The 26,957-nt window shown below is 49.7% G+C and overlaps 1 protein-coding gene across 2 annotated transcripts in view; it reads right to left on the bottom strand.

Moving 5' to 3' along the window:
• The window catches only part of BCO1 (beta-carotene oxygenase 1), a 32,421-nt gene extending 6,236 nt beyond the window's left edge, over positions 1-26,185 (bottom strand). For both annotated transcript variants that reach the window (XM_043898127.1, XM_043898126.1), the window contains exons 1-9: positions 25,966-26,185; positions 21,446-21,574; positions 18,683-18,812; positions 16,994-17,141; positions 15,347-15,494; positions 12,726-12,949; positions 10,535-10,792; positions 3,341-3,446; positions 990-1,084 (exon numbers count right to left, since the gene is read on the bottom strand). In XM_043898127.1, the coding sequence (XP_043754062.1) occupies positions 990-1,084; positions 3,341-3,446; positions 10,535-10,792; positions 12,726-12,949; positions 15,347-15,494; positions 16,994-17,141; positions 18,683-18,812; positions 21,446-21,574; positions 25,966-26,029 (1,302 nt within the window). In that variant the 5' untranslated portion in view covers positions 26,030-26,185. The remainder of the gene's footprint in view (positions 1-989; positions 1,085-3,340; positions 3,447-10,534; positions 10,793-12,725; positions 12,950-15,346; positions 15,495-16,993; positions 17,142-18,682; positions 18,813-21,445; positions 21,575-25,965) is intronic.
• Between the last annotated feature and the right edge of the window lie 772 nt (positions 26,186-26,957).

Raw genomic sequence — 26,957 nt, 5'->3', positions numbered from 1 at the left:
AGATAATCTAACATATTCAATGCCCAACCTTTAAAGCATAACACGCTTCCTTTATTGCTTTCCAAGCGTGAGTCCTGGGCCTTCTCTCTGTCTGTAATAAGCCTCTTTCCCTCAGGGTGTGGGATTAATGGGGAGTGACTCGGGGTGTGTGGATGGGTGTGTGGGAACCTTAATTTTTCTCATTGTGCATTCCTGCACTGCTTGCGTTTTTAAAAAAGATTTTCCATTTTCTTACTAAAAACTGAAGCTACTAAGGAAAAGTGATGTCTGTATAGCACTTAGCATGGTTCCTGGGAAACAGCAAGTGTTCAACAAATAGCAGTTTAAGAACCAAAATATGAACCGCTGTGCTGAACGCCTGAAACTAGCATGATATTGTAAATCAACCGCGTTGTTGTTGTTGTTTAGTCGCTAAGTCGTGTCCGACTCTGTGACCCCACAGACTGTAGCCTGCCAGGCTCCTGTCCATGAGATTTCCCAGGTAAGAACACTGGAGTGGGTTGCCATTTCTTTCTCCAGGGGATCTTCCGGACCCAGGGGTTGAACCCTCGTCTCCTACATTGGCAAGTGAATTCTTTACCACTGCGCCACTATACTTGAATAAAAAAATTTAAAAAAGCAAAATAAATCCTCCAAGTTTCAACTCTACCTTCTCTGTTTGAGACAATGAGTTCCTTGAGGGCAGGAACTAGGATCCTCCTGTTCATTTGCTTTTCCTGGATGCCTAAGCTGGTGCTCAATAAATATACACCTGATAAAGAAATCAATGGATAAACTCCGGCCACCACATCTTACCTGAGTGAAGCCCATTAGGTGCAGTTACTTCTCCTGGGTGCTCCGTCACTGCTCCCAGCATATTTTGTCCCAAACCGACCTCACTCTCTGACCTACCCCCACCCCCAAGGGGACCGCAGACCTGCCCTCCCTGAGAACTCAGCTTTGCAGACAGACATGACCATCCCAGGCTGCCACCCACCGGGGACCAGTACCTTGGTTGGGATGGGGCTCCACTGGACTCCAGCAGCAAAGACATATCGGTATGGCTTCCCATTGTGGGCATAATTGATCCGAGGCAGTTCTAAGCCTAGAGACAGATGACGCGGCTGACAGGGCCCCCTTCAGGAGGGCTGGGGCCACCATCCAGGTATCCTATCTACAAAAATGGCTCCCAGGCCAGGATCCCTGAACTTCACTCAGGCCCTGAGTTGGATCAAGGGTGGTCAAAGGGCAGGAGGAGGGAACCTCAGATAATTACCCCAGCTCTATTAGAAGCTTTGGGAGCAAGGTAAGATAGACCTTGGTTTTTAAGTGTATAAACATCTTTAATTATCCAAGATAGAAATCAAAGAGAATTGCATGATTAAAATCAGAGGCCACTGCAACTTTTTAAAAGCTCTTTTAAAAAAAAGTATGTGCATGCAAATGTATGTGGGTGTGAACAGAAACTTCTGAAGCATGGAGGAAGCATCAGTGGGGAATATTTAAATAAATCTAATGAAATCATATAATAAAAAGTAATACAAAGAATTTTAGTAACATGGGGAAATGTCCCCATCATAACATTATATGTAAAAGGCTACTTAGAGAATTATCACCACTATGTTATAAATGTAGAGGAAAAGTTTAGAAGTGCTGCTAGGGTGATAACTTGCTTATTGTGGCTCATAGTTTATATTGTCCATTCTAAGTTTCTCATGTGAAAATTTCATTATATCTATTACTTTTGTAATCCAAAAAAACCTTCAAATTTCATCCATGTCCATGTATACATATTTACATATGTCTTCTGTGTCAAACGGAGAAGGCAATGGCAACCCACTCCAGTACTCTTGCCTGGAAAATCCCATGGATGGAGGAGCCTGGTGGGCTGCAGTCCATGGGGTCAAGAAGAGTCAGACACGACTGAGCAACTTCACTTACACTTTTCACTTTCATGCACTGGAGAAGGAAATGGCAACCTACTCCAGTGTTCTTGCCTGGAGAATCCCAGGGACGGGGGAGCCTGGTGGGCTGCCGTCTATAGGGTCGCAGAGTCAGACACGACTGAGGCGACTTAGCAGCAGCTGTGTCAAATTAAACTTCTAAGTCGCCCCGCCCTGTGGCATGGGGCAGCGATGTGGGGAGCGGGCCCCTGGAGCCCTGCCCCTCCACTCCCCAGCCGTGTCCTGGGCAGGCCTGTTCACTCCTCACCGACGACCTGAGCACACCCTGCCCTGAGCCAGGGGCACAGGCCCTGCTCCACGGGCCTCTGTTCGAGGACAGTGGTTCTCAGTCGGGTCGCAGGCCCCGGACGCTGCTCGACAGCCCGCAGTGCCCAGTGCCGCCCCCTCCACGAGGCGCGACCCCGCCCCGTGTCCGCAGCGCTGGGCTGGGGAGGCTTGCTCCGGGGGCTGTGGCTTCTCTCCGAGGGGGTTCACGCTCTGCGTGAAGCACAGCCCTTCTGAGGCCAACAGAGGTGACAGCACCTGCTCTGCAGGGTGTCCGCAGCGTGCCCGGGCAGAAACCCGCATGTGCTGTGCTGCTCAGCGCGTGGCGGCCTCGGAACTGAGGTCTCCTCAGGGTGCAGGCCCTGTAGTGGGGTTGCTGGGCCATATGGTAGCTTTATTCCTAGTTCTCAAAGAAATCTCCATACTGTTTTCCACAGTGGCTGTTATCAGTTTACAGTCCCACCAACTGTGCAAGAGGGGGTTCTCTTTTGTCCATACCCTCTCCAGCATTTATTTTTATAGACTTTTTTTTTTTTTTTGGATGATGATGGCCATTCTGACCGATGTGAGGTGATACCTCCCTGCAGTTTTGATTTCCATTCCTCTAATAATGAGCAATGTTGAGCATTTTTTTTGCAAATGCACAGCAGCATTTGATATAGAGAACAAGCTAGTGGTCACCAGTGAGCGGGGAGGAGGGGGTGATATAGGGGTGGGGAGAGGGAAGTACAATCTGTTGGATGTAAGACAGGGTCAAGGATGATTGTACAACATGGGGAGCCAATATAGAGACAATATTTTGGAATGACTAAGTGGAAAGGAACCTTTAAAAAGTGTATAAAAATTTAAATGCAAAATAAATAAATGTTTTAAAAGAAAGCAAAAAAAAACAAACCTACATGGCAGCATTCAAAAGGCCAGCCGTGAAAGTTCCTGGGTCTAGAGACCACCCCAGTGCTGGGAGGGGTGTGAAGGTACGTGAGAGAGAAGCGTCTCCAATACAACTGCCTAATGTCCCACAGCCTTCCTTTCCCTCCCTGGTCCACACACAGCTCCTCTGCATTGGAAGGAGGTGTTATACAAAGAGGACATTCACCCCTTCCTCTAAACACAGGAGAGAAGATGCGTTTTACCTTCGTAGAGCAACTCCGGCTGACAGTAGACTTGGTCATCTTTTTCCTTTAGGGCTCGTGCTGTTGTAGACGACAGTTTGATTAAATTGGAGCCCACTTCTGCATTCTGAAAGAGATCAGTTTTTCCAAATAAATTAAAACGTTGTCCAGAGCCAACACTTGCTTTATGTGCACATTTCTAAAAGAATGCTTCAGTGTGTGTCATCTTGTTTTGGCCTCACGCTAGCCACCAGAAGCAGCTGTTATATGATTGGTGTTCTCAGTTAAAAATGAGAATTGGGGACTGGCAGTGCCTCCCCGAAGAAGGCAAAGCTGGTGGGCTGTGGAAGGGGGCTCTGAAACCCCAGAACACTTCTTCTGCTCTGGGCTGCCTGATCCCTCACAGGTGCAATGGATGTACTTACAAGGGAAATGGATGTACTTACAAGTTCTTATAAGTTCTCGCTTTTTAAATACTGTATGATTCACTTGTAAAAGGCTGCATCAGTTATTAAAAAGGTGTTTATAAAGAGTTCATAATAACATGGGAAACGCTCATGATAGAACACCGAGTGAAAAAGCAGCAGAGAAAGCTGCAGACATGGTCTGAGCTCAACCATGTTAAAAAAGAAAAAAAATTACATTGAAAAGATCCTGGGAGAGATATGCCAAATAGTAACAATATAGCATGCAGTGGGTTATGGAGACTTTAATTTCTTTTTCTATGTTTTTCTAGATTTTCAGTATTTTCTCCTAAGAAAAAATAGGAGAAAAACAAACAAGCAGGAAAGAAAAACAAACCTGAGATAAAAATTTATTGGGAGAAAAAAATATCTATGAAGGACTTTGTTCAGTACTTCAACCCGGGAGAGAGACTAACACAATTAATTAAATATCTATCGAGCAGCAGTTACTCCGTGTCCTCACACACTTGCCGTGGTACCTTGAACAAGTTACTTGACATCTCTGAAGTCCAGTTTCCCCACCTGTATTAATGAGGTATAGCACAAGTATTGTATAAATAGCATCTGCATCTCCGAGTTATCATGCAAATTAAATAAAATAACCCATGCTGTTGGCTTACAAGAAGACCAGGTTAACAGTAAGTGCTAAATAAATGTCAACTGCTGTTGATCACATAACTGTATTATTGTGTTATTATTATTATTGCCACTATCCCTGGTGAGTGAGTTCAGGTTGGGCACTTGGGACGGGGATGAGGAACAAGATCACTGGCATCTGTGGAATTCCAGGAGGAGAATTGCTGTCATGCCTGACTTCTCATTTAAAGTTTTCTCGACTTTCCAAATGTCTCCAAACAAGTTTTTATTTTTTTTATTTTTCAAACAAGTTTTTATAATTAAATCAATAAGTGGCAACCCACTCCAGTATTCTTGCCTGGAAAAATCCCATGGACAGAAGAGCCTAGTGAGCTATAAAGTCCATGGGGTCACAAAAGAGTCGGACATGACTTAGTGACTACCCAACAACAACAAATTTGAACAGCAGCAGCGTTTTGCTAGGAAGGCAGGACATTTACTGCATCTTAGAAGATGAATTTTGAGATGTGTTTAGTGCAATCCCAGTTAACAGAAGAGGAAACTGAGGCCCAGGGTAGGAAAGTGGCTTGCCCAAGGTCACACTAGGGGAGCAGAAGCTGGGCCCAGACCTCCACACTGTGGTTCTTCTGCTCAGAAGCAGAAGCACTGCAGGCTGCAGGCAAAGCAGGTGCAAAGACCCTGCGGCTGGCCCGTTCCCCTCCCATAGGCCTCAGCTCCAACGTCCCTTTCCCTGACAGCTCAGTCTGCAGTGTCTCCAAGGTGTCTGTCCCACGCTGTAATTATCTCCTTTATGCACCTGGTTCCTTCTCGGATGCTGTCTTCCCTGTGAAGACAGTGACCACATTTCACCCTGTGCATGGCACAGAGGCAGCTCCTAGGAAGTACCTGCTGAAGGAATGCGTGAATGTATGACTTAATGAGCTTTCCTTCAGCTCTCGAGAGGCAGAACATGTGCTTTGCAGGTGGCTGTAAGAATCAGACAAAGGGCATGGAACAGTCATCCAGCGCCGGCACATCGGGTGTCTTGTTGGGAGCAGCTCTTGTTTGCCTCCGCCTGTGTGCACAGCCTCGCAGACAGTGAGAGGCCCTGCCCGCTGCCTTGTAGTCACGAGGCAGCAGCCATGGGCCTCTTGTTCATGTCCTGGGCTTGATTCTCAGGGAGGCGGTCTGCAGACATGTTTTCTGGCTCCAGCATGAAACTGGTCAGACTGGTTGAGGCATGGACCATGAATTTTTCCACACACAGCAGTAACGAGCATGACTCGGCTGCTTTCTGTGGCCAGTGTGCTTGACTTTGGGAAGAAATTGCTCTCCAGCCAGAATTCAATAAAATCCTGCAGACTGGCTTTGAAATTCTTCAATGCGAGGGATCTCCCAGGAGAAGCAGTTAATCTCAGTCATCCCCAAAAAACACTGGCTTTGAAGCTTGGCAGTCCAGGGTGTGAAATCTGACTCTATAGGTTTCTTCATGAGCCCGAGCAGGCTTCCCTGAGACTACGTGAACTGGAGCCTGCTTCTGCCTGCTTCCTCATTTATAAAACTGGGGGCAATCTGTAACTTCTGGACAGATGGCGAGTGCAAGCAAAGGTTCCTTCGACCGGCGTCTGAGCACCATGGTTAGGATTAAATTAAATAATGGTTATGAAAACACCTGGTCCAGGGCCAAACCCATTGTAGTTAGTAACTTGGAATGAGACAGACAGGCATGGAAATCCTAAGTCAAATCCTACAATGATTCTGCGATGTTGGGCAGGTTACTTTCTCTCTCATCTGTTGTCATGGGGATGACAAATAGCTTCAAGCACTCTCATGCAGATTCGGTGAGGAGCATGCAGACCATTACACAGCCCCACACGTTTGAGGGGGGCATGGCAATCCACTCCAGTATTCTTGCCTGGAGAACCCCCATGGACGGAGGAGCCTGGTGGGCCACAGTCCATGGGGTCGCACAGAGTTGGACACGACTGAAGTGACTCAGCACGCACGCAACATCTGCAGGACCCAGGATAAGCGCAGCGGCCCGCCAACCCTGTGTCCACATATATTGAATGGTTAAGTCAAATACCATTTTATCTTCCCTTCCTCTATACACAGAGCTTCAACAAGTTGTGGAACTGTGCTGTCTGGGTGAGGCAACCACCCCCAGCCACAGGTGGCTATTTAAATTTAAATCCAGTAAAATTTAAAATTCCATTCCTTGGCTTCACTGGCTGCATTCAACAGCCCAGGCATCCAGTCCAGCGGCTGCTGCGTTGGACGGAGAACATTGCTTCATCGCGGCAGGCAGGTTTTTAGTGCACAGTGCTGGGTCTGGAAGGATGCATGTGAATTTAGAATTCCAGGACTCCTTGGCCTTCTGGAATGGGGTGCAGGGGAGAATGAAGGCCGGCCGGCCTCTGGGCCCAGGCTCCCCACCTCCTTTTCTTCCGGCTGCATGGAAGCCCCGGCCTCCCCTGCCTCCCTTGTGGGCACAGGCAGTACTGTCTGCCCTCAGGACAGAGGCAGGCGGGGAGGCAGGTGTGGGACATCTGGGCAAGGAACTCAGGGATCCCAGGTTATGGCTGGGGTCGGGAGGGTGCCCTTCTGGGTGGGCACCCTGTGGCCCCGGGGGTTCCTCACCCTGTGGAGAGGGCCACTGGAGAAAAGCCAGAGCAGGGGCCCCTCTGGCCGGTCTAAGAGAAGAAAAGGCAGCTAACACCGGGCCCAGTGCAGAGGGAGCCCTTGAGGAGCGGTGGCTTCTCTTACTATCTGAACACAAGATGAACCAAATCTACTGAGCCACCCCTTCGAGGTCGAAGATGCCACCCCCACGCACTCCTGGAGGCAGCGCACGCAGCCCTGCTGGGTGAGGGCAGGGCAGCTGGCACAAACAGGCCACACCACCCAGGCCCCTGGGGGCCCAGCCCCGCCTTAGACAACCCCCACGCCACCCTAACAAACAGGCCAAGGGTGCCAATGGGCCCCTCCTTCCTCTGACCCCAGCTGGCCCAAATGCTAGAGAATCTGGGGCAGCTGGGAGGCCTCAGACTTCTGAACACACTTCATCCACTCTAGCCCCTTCTACATGGAAGGCACTTTCCAAGGCCTTGTGTCCTTTGAGAGACCTTGCATCACCTTTCTCATTCATTCATTTAAAATATCTAAGGGCTTCAAGAGAACCCGCTGAGAGCCAGACCCTGTGATGGGTGCAGGGGACAAATGGCTGACAAGACCAAGAGTCTGGGCCCCTTGGGGACTTTCACCGGAAAAGGTGACCCAACAAGCTCATTACTCCGGAGATCAATGTGAGCAAAGAGCTGTAGGTGCCACTGGAATACACAAACCCACTGAGGGAGTCAGGACGCCAGACCTGAAGGATGAACAGGAACTAGGATCCTGGGGTGGGGGTGTGGGGTGCCTGGGAGCCATGCCCACCCCGACCCCTCCCCTGGAGGTTCTGCCTTCACTGGACTGGTGGTCCCGGAGCCCCCAGGCCAGTCTGACCTGAGGCGGGGGCGAGAATGGGAGACTCACAGAAAGAGGATGGCAGAGGGACAGCGACATGCAAAGGCCCCAGAACGAAGGGCATTTGAGAAAAGGTGGCAGCCCCTGCCCCAAAGGCCCTTCGGTAATATACTTGTGGACGGATGGAATCTGAGCTGCTGGATCTGAACACACAGGCCGTGTCTGCCTGCTCAACCTTCCCCTGTCCACATGCAGTGAAGCAAGAAGACATTCTTTAAGGGACAATAAACAGCAATTAAAAAGCATGGCCAGAGCTACCCTTCCCAGCGCTCACTTTTCTTTGCAGACGGTTCACACAGCGCCTGTTTAAACTGTACAGGCTAAACTTCTTAATAGCTTGGTTCCAAGGAAGCAGATTGTTTCTGGAGCTTGTTAAGAGGTGACAGAATCCTGTGGTGCGCGCATCGGGGGAGGGTGCTTCCTCTCCAAGCATCACCCCAGGCTGAGGTCTGTGAGGCCGGGGGAGGGGTCGGGCCTCGGGACTCACCCTCTGGGTGACAGCCCCCACCCCACTGCCCCACCGTTGCACCCTGGAGCCAGGAAACGCTCCAAGCAAGCGCTGCACTGTGGAACTTCCCAGAGTGGGGGGCACAGAGGTCAGGGGCTCAGGTGGAGATTCTGTGGGACACGGCCGTTCACTCGTTAGCCCTGAATCACACTGGAAGAAAGTTAATCCCTTCTTCTCTTCCAATCTTTCCGACCCGGTCAAGGAGAGCGTCTCAGTTAGGTGCCACTATACCCTTAACACTTAATACTTTCCCAGTGTTCTCTTTAAGGAAGAGATCAGGTCTTGGCAAGAGCACCAGCATCAGGCCAGCGCTCAGGACCTGTGCTTCATCACAGCACTTCATGCTCATCGCTTCCTCCTTTGGCAGCACGCAAAAGCTGGCTTTGCCCTGGGTTGTGATAGGTTCCCTTCAAATGAGTTAGGGAAAGAGGGAGTTGATTTAAATGAAAACATGATTTTGTAAATGTTAACAGAAGTGGTAGGAAATACAGTGAACATCAGAGAATACACAAGTGACTGCAGATGGGGGAAACGCTGAGAGGAGGAAGGACCCAGCTCTGTGGTCTGACAAAGCTGGGCTCAAATGCAGGCCCCAGGGCCTCTGGCTGGGAGGGGTCTGGGGGTGGCGGAAGCCTCCCTGGGCATGTAGGAGTGTCTTCTGTTCCCTAGGCCTGCAGGGGGGCCCTGTGAGGGCTCAAGGTGACCCTCTGGGGCTCTTTCCAGGAGTTAGGTCAGCTCAGGAGATCTGCAGAGTTATACCCCTTACCAGCTCCAAGGAAGGGCTCAGAGCCAGTCTTGGCTTTGCTACCAGGCTGTGTGACCTTGGGCACGTTCCTTAACCTCTCTGAGCCTCAGTTTCTTCATCTGTAAAATGAGGCTAACGTGAGGATCTCTCCCATAGGTTTTGATCATTAGGTGAGGTAAAGAAAATAAAATGCTTAGCAACATACCTGGTACATAGAGTGTGTTCAGTACAGATGAGCCTTCAAAATTGAATTGAACTCAATTGGGTTTCATTTAAATTAATTAAGTCATGAAGGAAGGAAGTTCTGGAGCCAGAAGCCTCTGTGGCCTTTAAAACCAAGCCCAGCGCCTGGGCAGCAGCACCCTAGTTGAGCGTAATGTCTGGCCCGGTGGTCATTTTGAATGTAAGAAAGAACAGGACTGTTCAACATCAGGGAAATGGGTAAGCAACTGGAGATGAATCCCCACCACGGACTGTCCAGCAAATGTTTAAAATGATGTCACAGAAGAATATTTAATCTCATGGAACGATGTTTAGATATATGAGGAGAACAGAAAAGCTGTACAAAAAAAAATTATGTACATATTCATCATGAAAAAAAGAGGCACTGATCCACGCCACAGTACTGATGACCTCTGAAAACATGCTAAGTGAAAGGAGCCAGCCACAAAAGGCTGCTTCCCATATGATCCCGTTTATATGAAATGTCTCAAACAGGCAAACACACAGAGATAGAAAGTAGGGCAGTGGTTGCCTGGGGGTGGAGGGAATGGGGGAGGTTGATGGTTAACAGGTACAAAGTTTCTTTTGGGGGAAATGAAAATATTTTAAAATTGATTGTAGTGAAACTCTGTGAATATACTAAAAGCCATTGAGCTGTACACTTTAAATGAGTGAAAATGGGTGAATAGTATGGTACATGAGTTATATTTCATTAAAGGGGTTAAAAATTAAGCACAGTGCAATTTTTTCTCTAAAATTAAGAAATACATATTTATATGCTATATATTAATCTTAGAAAAGCAAATGACACTGTACATACTTTTGAACAGCTTTGATGTATATATACAATATGCATATGTTTGTATGCATATATATCATTATATATTAATATGTATGTATATCTTCCTGTCTATTTGCCTGTCTATCTACGGAGAGAGAGCGACTTGGGAGGCAATACAAATATATTCGCAATGGGCTTATGGTGATTTTTTTCCTTTTCATTTATCTATATTTTCTAAAATTTCTACCATGAATATGTTCAATATTTGCAAAAATAATGAAAGCATTTTCTGCCTTTCTCTAAGAACACCTCATTTTGAATTTCAATGTCAATGAAATCAGGACCAAAGCCACTTCCCGAGTGGGCTCACCTCCCCCAGAACTCAAGCCGTTACCTTGTCCACGTGGAGGGGCAGTGCGAACCTCTTGAGGGTGGGCATGGAGGTGAGCCTGGAGTTCTCCTCGAAGTCCTTGTTCAGGTTGGCCAAGTAGAAGAGCTGGTAGAGGCTGCCGTCCTCGTAGGCGATGACGTCGAACAGGAGGCAGCCGTCCTCTTCGTAGGCGTTGACGTGGTGAAACACCACCATGGGGTCCGTGTAATACTTGGTCAGCACGGGCTTCCGCGTCCTTCGGTCGATGATGTGAACGTGGGTCTGAAAGGAGACGCAGCCCAGGGCTCAGCTCCCCCTCTGCCAGCCCCACACTGCAGCCCTGGGCAGGGGACGAGGCCCAGCCAACCACTCACCTGCTCGGGACCCTTAAGGGACCCTCGCCTTTCTGAGCCTCTCTGTCCCACTCCAGGCAAACCTCACAGAAGCGATGGGGAGGAGGGAAGCTTTGCCGCATGGGGTCTCGGCCTCACCTGGAGGACGGGACCTTTCAGAAAGGCCCCTGAAAGTGCACTGTCTCCCCGACCTTCACTCAACTGAGATCCAGGTGGGCGGCAACTGGACAGCTCCCCGGCAGTGGCCGAGTTGGGGAGGACCAGTCAGGGCCAGCCCTCTCAGCTTCCGCAGGTCCCACCCATGGCCAGAGGCCCTGAAGCCCCGTCCTGGGTCCCCTCCCCTGACCCCGGCTCACTGAAGATTGTCCCAGCAACCGGGCTGCCCTGGAGGGCTGCGGTGCTGAGGGACTGGTCTAGTCAAGCTGATATCAGCTCAGTAGGCCTCCGCACACACCTCTGGGTGTCACAGGCTCTGGGTAGCAATTAGCCGTATCTGCAGCCCCAGTTGCTTAATCCAAGGGTGAAGGGGTGTTTTCTTTCTTTTGGCAGCTCTGGTCTAACCATCCTCCTCTGAAAGGAGGGAGGGGCAGCTCTAGCCACCTCCTCTGGCTCATCGTCTCTTTCTCTCTTTCTCCAAAATCAAGCTCTGAAGTTAAGTGGGGGTGATGGGGGCTGAGTGTTGCAGAGGGACAGTGGGTCTGGGAGATGAACACAGGGCAAAGTGACAGGCACTTCTTTCCCATAAACCCAATCCTGGGGTCAGCCGCAGGGACTGCTCAGAAAACTCTCCAAATGCATTCAAAGCCCTGCCAGGGCTCGGGGGCTCTCACTGCAGGACTCTCTGGGGTCAGAGATCCCTGGCGGATCCCTGCAGCCTGGAGGCCTACAGGGCCCTGATGCTCCAGGTCCTCCAGAGCAAACCCACTTCCACTGGCCCCCTGATGGCCCCCTTGCCCAGCTCATTCGTGCCACAAACACTGACACATTTTGGGGGGAACTAGAGAGATAAACTCCCCACACTTTCATGCAGTTTATAGTCCAGTGGGGGTGAGGCCAAGAGTCAGTGACCAAACATACATGCGAGGGAAAGTGGCTGAGCACGAATGGGAAAATGAGGTGGGAGGTGAAGAAAGCCTGGTAGTGGGGAGGGGTCTGTGACAGACAGGAAGACCTCAGGGAAGGGGGTGGGGGTTGGCCTTAGAGCCAGACCTGCATTCATCAGGGGAGGGAGCCGGCTGGGAAAGAGCGTTCCAGGGGAGGGGGCAGAAAGTGCAGAGGCCCCGAGGCAGGAACAAGTTGGGCAGGTCTGAGATGGAGGAGGGAGCCAGAGGCTGGGCTGAGGGCGTGATGAGGGCCTTCCCAGGCCTGTGAGAGAGGCCTGTGGGTCTGATTCTGGGGAAGACGGGGAACCAGCAGAAGGTTCTGAGCAGGGGAGGGACCTCACAGAGCTACTTTGCTCCCTCTCCTCCCTGAGAACGCAGGCATTAAAGAGGGGGTGGCCATAGAGACATCTCTGTATGAATGCCCGAGGATGCTCGTGGAAAGGGGAGCACAGGGTGCTGAATGGACAGTGGAGGGACCCTCTGGCGGGGCTGGATGGGGAGGCGGAGGCGACTTGGCTGCTGCTTTCTACACTCGTGTGCTGTTTGAACAGACAAGGCTGAGCTCCTTGCCCTAACTCGGGACCCCTGTGAAGGCCCACCCAGCCTCAGAAGTCTCTGGAAGGCTGGTTGGTGCCTCTGGGGACACTGCCTAGGAGCTCACTTCCTCCCCCGCTGAGCGGCCCCCGCCCCCTCCACCTGCTGACCTCCAGCTGGCTCTGGCTGTCCTGGTGCTGCTGGGGGTCCCCCGCCGGGCCTTACCTTGTCCTCCCTGTGGAAGGCCAGGCAGGAAGCCCAGCTCACGCCCCGAATGTAGGCCGTGGCCATCTTGAGGATGTCCAACTTGAAAGGCTGCTCGAGGAAAATGATGTAGTTCTCGGTGACTCCGAAGCTGTGGTAATAGCTCGGGGAGAGGAGGGAGCGGGCAGCGATGGAGCAGAAGACCTCCGTGTCCTTCAGGGGGCTCCGGCCCTCCTTCCTGCCCCCTGGAGAGAAGCCAGCCTCAGGAGCAGCACGGGACCTGACTGCCCCCCAAGGACACCATGGGGCCACCGCCTCCTACAGCCCAGCCTCTCAGCCTGCCCCGCTGCTGAGAAGAACCTTCGAGTGAGACTGGACAGCAAACTGGGTGAAGGACTGCTGCCTGGCTGAGGCAGGGACCGGACCTTCCCCCCGGGGGGCCTGGTTTAGCATCTGAAACCACTGCCTTCCCAGGCTCAAGGCCCCCGGAACAATGGGCCCCGGGGCCAGGTGTTGGCAACTCCTCCCCGGGGTTAAGCCGGCCTCCACCTGCTTCCGAAATAAAGGTTTATCTGGAGCGTGGGCCATGCTGCTGCCTCCTGTAGAGCCCACGGCTGCTTTGCCTTCAGGATTCAGAGTCGAGCAGACGTGATGCAGACCACGCAGCCGGCAAAGTCTCAAATATTTACGTTGGGGCCCTTTACGGAAAACATTTGCCAACCCCCCGCTCTGGAGCAACACTCCTCAAACTTCCATGTGCACGCAGATCATCTGGGGGGTCATGACCAAGTGTGGAGGCTGACTCAGCCTGTGGGGCGGGGCCCAAGGCTCTGTATTTCCGTCAGTCTCCCAGGCCATGCCCTGGAGGAAGGCACGGCAACCCACTCCAGTGTTCGTGCCTGGAGAATCCCCATGGACAGAGGAGCCTGGCAGGATACACAGTCCACGGGGTCGCAAAGAGTCGGACACAACTGAGCGACTAAGCACAGCCGCACCTGGGCCCTGGGCTGGCTTCCCAGGGTTCAGCTTTGACACATGGCTGAGGACCATCGTCTGACATGCATTTCACGGAGTTTCTATGAATTCCTCTTGGCATTGCCTGTTCTGAGACACCTAGGGGTGAGCCCAAGTGCCTATGTTGATGTGACAGACTGTGACAGTCAAGGTCGGCTGTATGATTCCCATTTTACAGATGGGAAACTGAGGCTTGGCGGGACAGCCAAAGGCACAGGGTTAAGCCAAAAAGACGCAGTCCCCTCAGCCTGGCCACCTCCTCTGTTCTTTGGAGGGAAGGGAGGGAACTGAAGGAAATACTGCAGGCGTGCGAGCACCTCGCCCGGCACCCAGCACGAAGGTGCTCAGGACTGCTCGGTCTTATTCCTCTGCAAGGATGAGTCACCCACTGGCCAAAAGGCCTCCCCACCCAGGCCTGGGGCTGGGTTATAATGAGTGACACGCAGGCGTCCCCACCTGTCTTGTGGCCACCTGTGCACCCTGTAAACAGCTGGCTGTTGGGAGGGAGACTGTCGGGCTGTGGGTAGGTCTTTTCTTCACTAAACAAATGGGACACACAGCAAACGGGAAGGAAAGGCACCCTGGCCTGGGAGGCAGGAAGCAGGTGTGAATCCTGGTGAAGCACCAGCCTGGAGCAGGTGCGGAGGGTACCTGCTCTGAGCCGTGGGGATGTCACCTGATCCCCCGGGGCTCCCGGTCCTCAGGAAAATGAGGTGGCAAACTCAAATGGCTAGCCTACACTCAGGTGTGACATTCTAGGATCCTGAGCCAGACCCTGTATCCCTTTATTGGCTCAGTTAACGGGGGTTCCATTTAACAAGAGCACTCACTGTACTGTGTGACCCAAGGACTCCCATCTGCCAGTGGAGCCTGGAATTTGCTGGACAGGGGTGCTCTACAGAGTGGTGAGGGAGGGGCCCACAGTGATCTCGGATGGAAACCGGTCTTCCAAAACCAGGAGGTCTAGCTGAGCACCCTCGCGGTCCTGCACCGTCCCCGGAGCCGCGCAGCCGCCCTCGGAGGCCTGGTCTCCCGGGCGTGGTGCCAAGAGGGTCCTGCCCAAATAAGGGCGAGGAGGCCTGCCCTTCTCCCCAGCAGGAACGTGCAATCACAACCGGCCTGGGCGCCGTTCCAGGCTCCCGGGCCTGAGTGAAGAACGTCTAGAAGACCCAGAGAACAGGGCGGAACCTGGAGTTAATGCCCGCAGGCCTGAGCTCCCTGAACAACCCAGGAAGCCTGGCTTTTGGGGCTGGGATGAGAGACAGCAGCACAGCCCTGACAGATGTAGGTTTGTCAGAAAACTAAAAAATGAACGAATGAAAGGGAGGATGGATGATGGATGGATGACGACATCAATGGATAGATTGATAAATAAATGATTAACGGATAAATTAATGAACGGGAATCGAAAGAAAAGGAGGTTGGAAGAGCAAAGGGATTCACTTCTTCCAAAAGGAAGGGTAGCATCATCCCTTTTCTCCTAAAGGAGAAAAGCGAGTCCATGGTCCTCTGAGTCATCGATGTGGGCAAGTATCAGGTTGAGTGTTGTGCCATGAACCAAAACCAGAGCTCTTCCCAAAGGGCCACCCTTGGTGTTCACGCCTCATCGCAGCCCCAGAATGCCCCACCTGGGACTGTGGCAGGGATCTTAAAGATCACATATTTTGTCTTCCCCTTGTCCACGATGGATGTGCCAACGTTGAGAACGTTTCTAGCAGCGTCGTAGTGAGGATGTGATGTTGCCAGATTTACAGCCACGTATTTACGATAATCAACCTGCAAAACATGACGGTCAGCTGCTTTTAAATCGGGGAAAGGGTGAAGTCCTGCGAAGAGCTGACCGACTCCAGGTTCAGGGAGATGACGGCTATTTTTGCACGTCTCCCAACCTGAAAATAAGGCAGACATTGCCCTTAAAGGAGACGCTTCCTCTTGCGACCTGATGTAACCCCGTGGGGGCCCCCACAGAACATAGGCTGCAGGGGGCTTGGTGAGCTTGTGTGTTCTCTGATAGTTGTTCCTCTCTGGCCCCGCCGGTGGCCTCGGTGTGGAAACCTGATGCCTCGCCGCAGAGAGCTCCAAGTAACAATGTGGGCAGTCCTAATCCTGGCTCTGGTGAAGTCATTGAAATCCTCCCCTTTTGTATCCCACAGAGGCATAAATCCCCAGGCCTCTCTCCTAGGGTTATTCTGGGAACGGAGAGGTTACAAAAAGCATCTGGTCAAAGGGAAACACTGACTAACGACCTCAGTAACGATCCCGACTCCAAACAGGCCACAACCATAGAATGATGGGGTGGCCAGGGAACCAGCCGTTTGCCCTTCCTCTCCGAGAACAGCACAACCTCTGGCCAAAAGTCAGGCGCTACCTCCTTCTCACCTAGTGATTCCTCTCTGCAGCTTTGTGGAAAGCGCTCCTCAGTTGGACCTATGCTGCCTAGCTTCAGCGGAGCCGGATGTGATTTCATGGCTAAGAAAAGCACTCCCTCTAACAGAGTGTTAAGAGGTATTGCAAAGACATCAAGGCTTTGAACAGCCAGCTGGACAAAACTGAAAGTGGGTCTACTGATCTTCAAGAAAATATAGACATGCTTCTGCCCAGGAAAGGTATCCGCTTGGGCACTGGTTTTTGCACCCATGCTCTGTGCCTAATGCCTCTCTTTTCAGGGCTGCTGGGAGTCCTGGACAGCCCAGCACTGCCATTCATTCAAATTTCCATTGAGGGGCCACTCAGTGCCAAGGACTGTCGACACTGTTAGGGGTCAAACTGGATCTTCCAAAAAGGCAAGCTGAAGCAAGTCCTAACCGCTCATGTCTATATTTGGGAAATAGGGTTAAAATGAGGTCATTCTGGAATAGGGTGGGTGATTTGTATCTTTACAAGAGATTGGAACGAGGCATCTGTAAACCAAGGGGCGACCACCAGAAGCAGGAAGAGGCAAAGAAGTTTCCTCCCCTAGAAGCTTCAGAGAGAACTGGGCCTGCCAGCACCTGATTTCAGACTTCCGGCCTTCAGAACTGTGAGGGAATACATTGCTTTTGACCTAAGCGACCTAGTTTGTGTTCCTTTGTCATGGGAGTGCTAGGAACGAATTCAGACACAGAGATGACAGGACAGAGTCCTGCCATCAGGAAGCTTAGAATCTAGTGCTAAGATGCCCAAGACGAGGGGATCAGAGGGGGGCTCTTCTCTGAGGGCCTGCAGCCTCCTGGCCTCCCCACAGAGGGTCCGTTCCTTAAGTCAGGCACTGAGGCTGCTTGTAGATTCACTGATACCTTCTCCAGGGTTTCCAGGGTCTGGGGGTTGATTTTCCTGATGTAATTGGTCTCTGTGGTCGCGTAGAAGTCTTCTCCACACCTCATGATGTTGATCAGACAGTTGTCTGTGAAATCGGGGATGGTGTGGGACAGGTAGGAGAATGCTCTGAGGAGGAAAGCGAGTCAGCGGGTCAACCACTTGTCCACTCAGCTGGAAGGTTCTACTCCAGAGGGCTACCACTTAAAACACTCTGGTTCAACTAAGGCAGGGAAAATGCTGGGTCATAACTGGTCACTTGAGGAATCTAACAGTCCAGAGATCGAGTTAACCCAAAACACCACCACATCCAATCAGCTAAGAAGGGAGTCAGCTGGGACAACAAGGCTGCCCACTGAGCCCTCCCCAGCTCCCCAAATCCAAAGGTCTCCCCCACCAGAGCCATCAAGAGCTGGTGGACTGTTCTCAAGTATTTTAAGAAGCTCTAGAGAAATCATACACATACCCATAATGGCTCCCCCGAAACTAGAAAAGCAGTTGATCTCTGCTTTGAGAAGGAATGAGAGTCCACCCTCGTTACCTCAACTTTGTCCAAGAAATTCGTTTCTTTGAAAAAGGAAAGTAAACCGAGTTAAGAACTGATCATTGATTAGAAGGCAAACTCAAAGCAGGAAGTCTTGGCCCCGTGTACTGGTGAGTGCTCCCCCTCCTGGCAATCCGTGTAACAGCAAGGATGCCTCACGAGCTGCGGTTCTCAATTCCTTCCCTCTGGCGCGGCCCCCTGGCTCCTCCCGCTTCTGCAATGGGTGTTCCCAGCCTGCTGTTTGCCGGACCCCCAGCGCTGGAAGCTGGGACTGGAGAGATGATGTCAGTTCTGGAGAAGCAGAAACCAGCTTCCCTCTCCAGGCCAGTCTACCTCTAAGACATTTCACAACCCTTCTATGCCTAGAGTATCAGAAAGGAGATGATGACCGCTGGCCTGATTCCCTGGCCAACAATTCAAAACGTGTAAGACATGCATACGCATCACAACCCAGATGATTTTAAATGTATACAACTGAAAATCTCCCCCATCCTTCCTCCCGTTGGTTCCCCACCTCTCCCATGCCTTCTCCCAGGCTTTCTGCACATTGAAAATCAAACCTAGATATCCCCCTGCCTTATAGCACAAATTACAGCATATTATATGCTCTTTCTATACTTTACTTTTTTTCCCTTTTTCCCCACTTAGCAGTATATCCTGGAAATCTCCATTCAGTACATAGAGAGCGTCCTCAGTGCTTTTTATATCTGCCTGGTATTGTCCTGTATAGTGTTACTGAGATTTATTTAACACTCTTCTGTTAATGATCACCTGAGTTATTTTCAGTTCCTCATCATAACAAATCATTCAGCCATGAATAACCTTGTACATTTGTCATTTCAGACACAAGCAAGCACCTCTCTGGACTGAAGGGAATGTGCATTTGTAATTTTGATAGGTGATTTCAAAGTGCTCTCCCACCAGCCATGTGGGAGAACATCTGACAATCTGCCAGATGTTCTTTGCCTCGCCTGCTATCAGTGATCCAAAAGTACATAGCCTGCATGGTCAGAGGCCATCACAGGAAGTTTTCCATCCACCCTAAACACACCATCAGAGCAAATGCTGGTTGTCTCGACCGTCAAGGATATCAGAAAGCAGGACTAGATACAAAACGGACAGTTACTTGGAAAATATGTTTTTGCAGGGGTCTGGATAGGCCATTGTTCCAAATTCTGACACCACAATCCTGTTTGCTTCGATATTGGCAGTGTAGGTATCACTTCTCAGGTATTTGCTCCTGTAGTAGACTTCGCCTGAAAGAGAAGCAGCAGAATCATCCCAGGCTTATTTGAAACTTATTTGAACTTCTTTCAGCCATTCTAGGGATGTGACAGGAGGAGGGGGGTGGGGTGGCTTACTGAGACTGTCCCTTTAATGTGTGTGCTGGATACAACAAGCACTGGTGTGAACTCTCACATACATTTCGGCAAGGTTGACTCACAACAACTCGGCAAAGTAAGTATTCCTAGTCCCAGCTCCATCTATGTATGAGGAAACTGAGGCTCAGCAATGTTCCATCGCCTTGTCCAGCATCACCCAGAGGCCTGCCGGCCCAGGCCATTGACCATGCTTTCCACTATGTTGGAATCCCTCCAGGTAAGGTCCAGGTTTGGAGGACTGATCCAGAAGGCCCCATACTCAGGCTGGCTTTCCTGAGGGCCCAGTTCAGTTCTGGGAGCCTTACATTAACAATTTAGCCCCTGGAGTAACATTTTTTTAATTGAAATAAACATGGTTTATTTTTAATTATTAATGGTACAGAAGACTTTTTGCTCTAACTAAAATTATTTTCCAAATCTCTAAAAAATTTTAGGAGCTCTAGGGGAGCGTCTAGGAGCTGCCTGTTTTTCTTGGCTCGTGACTGTGTCACTCTGATCTCTGATTCCCTTGCCACAGCTTTTCAAAGCCCTTGAAAGATGAGTGGAATTGAACCACAAATCGGGGAGGTGGGGCTAGGAAAGAGGGTGAGGTGTTCCCGGTCAGTCTCCCCAGAGAGTCTGTAAGTCAAGACCTGGGGTTGGGGAGCACAGCCCACTCCCTGTAAGGGCTGAGTCAGCACGGGCTGAAGCACCAGTTAGGTGCTTGAGAGCAGCAGGAATGAGATGAGGCTGGGGACCCGTGGGGACCCCACCAGGTCTTCAGGGCTGTGAATACTCAGGCCTGGGACCTTCATTTTGGTGGATAATTTGAAATCTCTAGAATTTGGTGTGGTTTTTTTTTGCCATTAATTAGCACATGACATTATGTTGACTTTTCATATTCCTTCATCTATGCTTCCATGGTTGGTACAATTATAATATGCCAAAAAGTGGGGCCTAAGACACACTGACAGCTCATTCCCATCAGAGAAATGCCCATCACATATCCACTGTCACAATGATGGGCTTCAAGGAGAGACTGCCTCTTAGGAAATTCTTGCCCAGGGATTGACATCTATACACTACTATATATAAAGTAGATAACTGATAAGGACTTACTGTACAGCACAGGGAACTCTACCCAATACTCTGTTATAGCCTATGTGGGAAAAGAATCTAAGAAAAGAGCTGTTCAGTCGCTCAGTCGTGTCCAACTCTCTTTCGACCCCATGCCTGCAGCATGCCAACAGGCTCCTCTGTCCATGGGATTCTCCTGGCAAGAGTGCTGGAGTGGGTTACCACGTCCTTCTCCAAGAAAAAAGAGTGGATACACGTATGTGGATAACTGATTCACTTTTCTGTACACCTGAAGCTAACACAGCCTTGTAAATCAACTATAATAAAAAAAAAATCTCTGTGACTTTGACTCTTAGAATTCACATCTTTGAATCCTCATGGGATGATGACTTTGTTTCTTATTGGAAAATAATCAAATCTATCGCTAAGGGGGACCTGGGTTGACTCATCTCCATGTGTGCTTTTTAAAAAATTTTAATTTTTAAAGAATTTTAGACTAAAAGAAAAAAGCCCTCCTGTATACCCTTCCCCATCTCCACTTGGCCTTTATTATTGAAATCTTTGTTAATGTGTGAAACCATTATCTTCTAGTGGCCTCTGCTGAGGGTTATGAGTCATTTTGCTTTCTTACTCCAGTTCTTTTCTTCCTGGTTTGGCACTAATTTCTGCTCTTCATGCTAACTGTGCACTAGAACCACCTGATTTTAAAGATCACGGAGGCCTGAGCCCCACCACACCAGTATGCTTGAGGTCATCTGGGAACATAGATGCTCTATTCTTACCCTTCGAGCACTGAGCAGGGTCTCAGGATTCACAGCTTAAATGAGCCTCCTGGGGGATGCTGATGCAGGAACCCACAGACCACCTTTTGAGAAGTACTGGCTTTATGTTACCTGCAAATCAGAGGGCCTTGATGGCCTTATGCGTGCCCTCTTAAATTGTGTATAGAAGTACTTAATGTTTTTGTTTATATTTCCACTGTTAGACACAGGGGAGGCTTTGAGAGCTCTAGAGGAGAGGAGAGACCAGGCCAGCCTGTGCTGCACCAACACGTGCAACCTGACTGACCATCTCAGAAAAGAACAGAAAACAGCTGCTTACCTCTGAGAGTAAAGTTTTAGTCTGAAACCCACTAGAAACTTTTAGGGGCTTCCCAGGTGGCTCAGGAGTAAAGGCTCCACCTGCAATGCAGGAGCCACAGGAGATGCGGGTTGGATCCCTGGGTCTGGAAGATCCCCTGGAAGAGGAAATGGTAACCCACTCCAGTATTCTTGCCTGGAAAATCCCATGGACAGAGGATCCTGGTGGGTTTCCGTGCATGGGATCACAAAAGAGTCGGACATGATTTAGCAACTAAACCAGAAGAGAATTAAAACTTGTGTGTTGCTTTAAGCTACTCCATCTGTGGTCATTTGTTACAGCACCCACGGCAAACCATGTGGTGCTCTTACCGTCTCTGATTGTGAAGCTGTGGAGCAAGGCCAGGCCATCGAACCAGTGGTTGTATCTGGTCTCGCCCACCGTGTGCATCCCAGGCCCATTGCGGAGCAGGGTTCCCTGCAGCCAGGCTGGAATCTTGCCTGATGAGAGAAAGAATGTTTAGTTTCCAGCTCTGCACCTAAACCAAAAAGCTCAAAGAAGTGGCCATACAGCCCCTGTACCACTCACTGCATCTGTTCACTTCCAGAAAGAATGTGCCTGGCATTGTGTGGGCGCTGAGGATACCGAGAAGAACAAGACATTATCCCTACTTTCAAGTGGGGCTTCCCAGGTGGCGCTAGTGGGAAAGAATGCGCCTGTCAGTGCAGGAGACATAAGAGACAGGGGCTCTATCCCTGGGTTGGGAAGATCGCCTGGAGGAGGGCATGGCAACCCACTCCAGTATTCTTGCCTGGAGAATCCCACAAACAGAGGAGCCTAGCAGGTTACAGTCCATGGAGACACAAAGAGCTGGACATGACTGAGCACCCATGCACACTGCTTCCAAGGAACTCCCCATCCATTAAGAGACAAAGACAGAGGGAAATACCCAAAACACACTGAGATAAAGGCAATGCAACAGACTCAACAAGGGTGCTGGGTGGAGCAGAACTCCTCTCCAAGGTGGGGTGAGAGCAGGAGGGTGAGGAACACTTCCTGGAGGAGGTGACCTGGTTGAGTTTTGAGGGGGGAGTTGGTGTTTGCCTTGCAAAGGCATGAGGAAAGAACATTCTAGAGCTGTGCTGTCCCATGTAGGGGAACTGTGTACTGGAAACTTGGCTAGTCCCAACAGAGATGTACAGTAATTGTGAAATGCACACCAGATTCCAGAGACTTAGTATGAAAAAGAAATGTAATACATCTCATTAGCAATTTAAAAACATTAGTTATATGTTGAACTGATACCATTTTGAATATGTGGCATTAAGTGAAAAACACTATTAAAATTAATGTCCTCTGTATCTTTGTACTTTTTTGTACGGGGCTACTAGAGAATTTTAAATTATACATGAGGCAGGCATTCCATGGCTGCTGGGACAGTGTTGCAGGTGCTGTCGGCGCCCTGCCCACGAGCCCTTGGCTTTCTCCTCTCCCTGAAGGCTGCTTTCTGCAGATACCTAAAGCGCTTCACCTGAGGGCTTTGTTCTCACTGTGGAGCAGCTCTGCACATGCGTGGACAAGCCAGAACCACGTTGGAGAGTTAATGCCCCTGGAAGCTGCTCTCACCCGACGATAGGTGGGTGCTGTGGGTCCAAGGCCACCACCTCCTTGTCCTCGGTGGACACAATGTGAGGCGTGGTTTATACTTTGCTCGGAGGATCCAGCTCCAATGACTCCTGGTGGTCAATGGCTTGAAAACGCCTCCTTTGCTGCCTTCCCAGTGTTTCTTGGGAAGCACATCCCAAATAAATGACTTAATCCTGAATTCTTAGCTCTGGAGAAACCTGAACCCAGAGACCAGAAGTGTGCAAGCTGTTTAGTAAGAGCTGGCCTGTAACTTTCAAGTGAGGGTATAGCAAGTACTGAGGTTGCAGGGTTAAGTAGGGCCAAGAGGCCAAGGTCAATAAGACCATACCTAGCTTTGATTTGGTGCTTAGAAGAAAGGGACACTTTTGATGGATGTGGGAATAATAGGATTAATTTTTTTTTTTTTGCAATTTAAAAAATTGAGATAAAATTCACATAACATAAATCCATCATTTCAAAGTATACAATTCAGGTTTTTTGTTTGTTTTTTTTTAGTATATTTACAATGTTGTGCAACCATACCACTAACCCAAGAGCATTTTCATCACCCCCAAAAGAATCCCTGTGCCCATTAGCAGTTAATCCGCATATGCCACCTAGCCCCTAGCAACCCCTAATCCACGTTCTGTCTCTAAGGACCTACCTCTTCTCATACAAATGGAATGTGATTGGATTTGGGGTACCAAAAGTTATTTCTGGCTGTGGTGTGGACTGTGGGTGGGAGGAGAAGCTAGAGAGAGGTGGGAAGACCTGAGAGAGGAGGAAGATAGTAGCAGTGGGACAGAGAGAAACAGATAAAACAAAGGAACTTAAGAGTTTGACTAATTGTAGGGAAGTGGGAGGGGAACACTGAAAAAGTGCCAGCCGAGTCTCTTGCCTTGGGTGTGACTATTCACAGCGACCTGGGACACAGGAGAAGGAGTAGGTTGAGGCAGAGCAGGGAAAGATGAATCTGAGCTTATAAGTAAAGCCCTAGACGTAAAAAGAAGAACATTTGTGCTGTGCCTAGTCACTCAGTCATGCCCGTCTCTTTGCAACCCCATGAACTGTGGCCCACCAGGCTCCTCTGTCCATGGGGATTCTCCAAGCAAGAATACTGGAGTGGGTAGACTATCCCTTCTCCAGGGGATCTTCCTGACCCAGGAATTGAACCAGGGTCTCCTGCATTGCAGGCGGATTCTTTACCAGCTGAGCTACCAGGGAAGCCCTAAGAAGAACGTTTACTGAGCACTATGAACTGTAGTAGATTAAATCATGTAGTCATTGCAGCAACCCCATATGGTAGATACATGCTGACTTTATTAGCCATATGAGGAAACTGAGTCAGGAAATGCTCAAGTGCCTTGTAAAGGAAGAATCAGAGTCACAAATGCACTGCCGGATGTGAGGCCAGAGCCTTGGCCTGGTCTCCCCGGACAGATGTGGCCACACAGCATCGTGTGTGACGAGCTGCCTGCAAGCAGACCCAGACGGGCGGATTAGACGTGACCCTGCGGGGAGGCCGGCCCTGGGCTGGAGCCTGTCCTCTGCTGGCCGCCTGGCCTCAGGCAAGTCGCTGCTTCTCCTGGGCCCTCAGTTTCACACCCATCAGGGAAGGAGACCCAGTTTACAGCAGTGGTCCCCCACCTTCATGCAGCCAGAGGGCTCTGAAAACACACATTTCTGGGCTCCACCCCTGGGTATCTGATTCAGAGCGTCTGAAGCGGGCCCAGGAATTTGAGATTCTAACGGGAGCCTGGGGAGTGCTCGTGCTGCAGGGCTGGGGACCCTCCTTTGAAAACAACTGACTTAGATCTAGAGGTTCATTCAGCGTCTCAGGTCCTGGGGTTCTTGTTCTCTAAAATTTCCAAGTATTGACATGCAGTCACTAAACATGAGCTGTCAAGGGAGTATAGTGGCAAATGCCCACCATACCCCAGAGCATACAATGATGGGTATCACAGATCCACATTTTTTAAAAATAAAAAGTCATAGTAAGTATACATTTGTTTTTTGCAAAAGTATTTATATATAAAGTCTACCTATCAACAGATTAATCTATCTTTGTACTATCTTATGGGTTTCCTCAGTGGCTCAGTGGTAAAGAATCCGCCTGCAATGCAGGAGACTCGGGTTCAATCCCTGGGTTGGGAAGATCCCCTGGAGGTGGGCAGGGCAACTCACTCCAGTATTCTTGCCTGGGGAATCCCATGGACAGAGGAGCCTGGTGGGCTACCGTCCATATAGTTGCAAAGGGTCAGACACAACTGAAGCGATGGAGCATGCATGCATATACTATCTATATTGATGTTTCTTTTAAAAACTTAAAGAAAATAGACTCAAATATTAATAATCCTTAAGAGACAAAAGAAATATAGCTGATTTTTATTTCCCTCTGGGTTCTCATTTGCACTTCCAAGTTTTATACCTTTGTAATATACATACACATATAGATTGCACACTACCTCTGTAATCAGAAAAAATATACATAGACGCTATTTCTTTCTTCCAAAAGCCTTCCGAGGCAATTCGTCTGCTGTAAAGCTCCAATGTGACTTGCCTGTCAGAGGGCACTGCTGTCTTATCCTTGTGAAAACTGCCCATCTGTCCAAAACAGTGGTGTGGCTGAGCTGACGCCCTTCCCTGTTCTCAGCACAGCTCCTGGGACCCGCAGTACAGACCGCCCTCTGCCTTGTAGAGTCTAAACAAGATGGCCAGGAAAGTGGCCATGCAGAAGAGGAGGAGAAAGCTATGAAAGGAGGGCTCGTGTGGCAGCTCCCACCCTGGAGCTGTCTCATCTGCTCTGCAGTGCTTGCACCCTGAAACCGCACCTTTGAGGAAATTTCATCCGGCTCTGCGGTGCCCCTCTGCACTGTGCATGCACAGGAATGGGCGTTCGCACATGCTTCTTGTATCATTTTGAAATTAATTTAGGATGCACCCACTTTTACAAATACCGCACCCTGGGGACGGAGCACAGTTTGCAGAATAATCCCACTGGCTATGAGCTAATAGCAATAGTCCTGGGACTTTTCTCCTGGAAGTAGTGAGAATCACTGACTCCCCTTGAAAACCGAGTTATAATGCATAAAAGCACACCGAGATTTTCACAGGGAATATGCCTAGAATATGGATCATGTCTCCTCTATTTACGGTTTTCCAGATTTTCCAAAAATGATTTACAATGAGCATTACTTTTATAAGCAGGAAAAACCAAGTGTACATCTAAACATATAAGTGCGCGTGGTTCATACAAAACGCTCACCTGTTACTCGGGCCCTCACAGGCTCCAGTTGCTCCTTCTTATTTCTGCCAAATATTATTTCCATCGTGCTGCTGACAGTGAACAGATGCTCGTCCGTGTTCGGGGACTGCTCTCGGCCCTCCCTGTCTCCCCTCCCTGCAGCCTCCTTGAGTCTCCCTCCCTTCAGACGGCACTGGCTTCTCCCAGTGCTGTCCCTTCTCGGAGGGCCCGGGATCTCTTCCTGCACAGAGAGAAGCTGTGCTGGCGTGACTTGTTTGGTCAAAGGTCAGTTCCCCGGCCACGTGTCGCAGCTAATCTTTAATCCGCCGATTACGTCCCCAGCTCTCCCTTTCCACTTCCACTTTTGGCTGAGCCAAAAACAAACAAACAAACAAACAACTTTCTTGATGGGTTTAAACTGGCGGGATGGGGGGAAGGATAAATTGGAAGATTGGGATTGATACACACTAATACATATAAAATAGATAACTAACAAGGAGCTTCTGCGTAGCATAGGAAACTCTACTCAATACTCTATAATGGCCTATATGGGAGAGAATCTAAAAGAGTGGCTATCTGGTATAGTATAACTGATTTGTTTTGCTGTACGCCTGAAATTAACATAACACTATGTTATGCTATTGCTTTAGTCGCTATGTTGTGTCCAGTTCTTTTGCGACCCCATGGACTCCTCTGTCCATGGAATTTCCCAGGCAAGAATACTGGAGTGTGTTGCCATTTCCTTCTCCAGGGGATCCTCCTGACCCAGGGATCAAACCCACATCTCCTGCATTAGCAGGTGGGTTCTTTATCACCAAGCCACCAGGGAAGCCCCGAATCAACCATACTATAATAAAAATGGAACAACAACAACAACAACTAGCAAGATCATTTAGGGAAAACTGTTTTGTTTTATTTTGACTAAAGGTCCCTGAGTCTCCTCACCACCCCCTACCTCCCAGCAAGAAAAAAAACATATGTAAAGAGCAACTTAATTATATTTCATTTTTTTG

Source organism: Cervus elaphus, chromosome 4 (genome assembly GCF_910594005.1).
Source record: "Cervus elaphus chromosome 4, mCerEla1.1, whole genome shotgun sequence".
Lineage (NCBI taxonomy): Eukaryota > Metazoa > Chordata > Mammalia > Artiodactyla > Cervidae > Cervus > Cervus elaphus.
The sequence above is the reverse complement of the archived record's forward strand: the minus strand, read 5'-3'. Positions and strand labels throughout refer to the sequence as shown.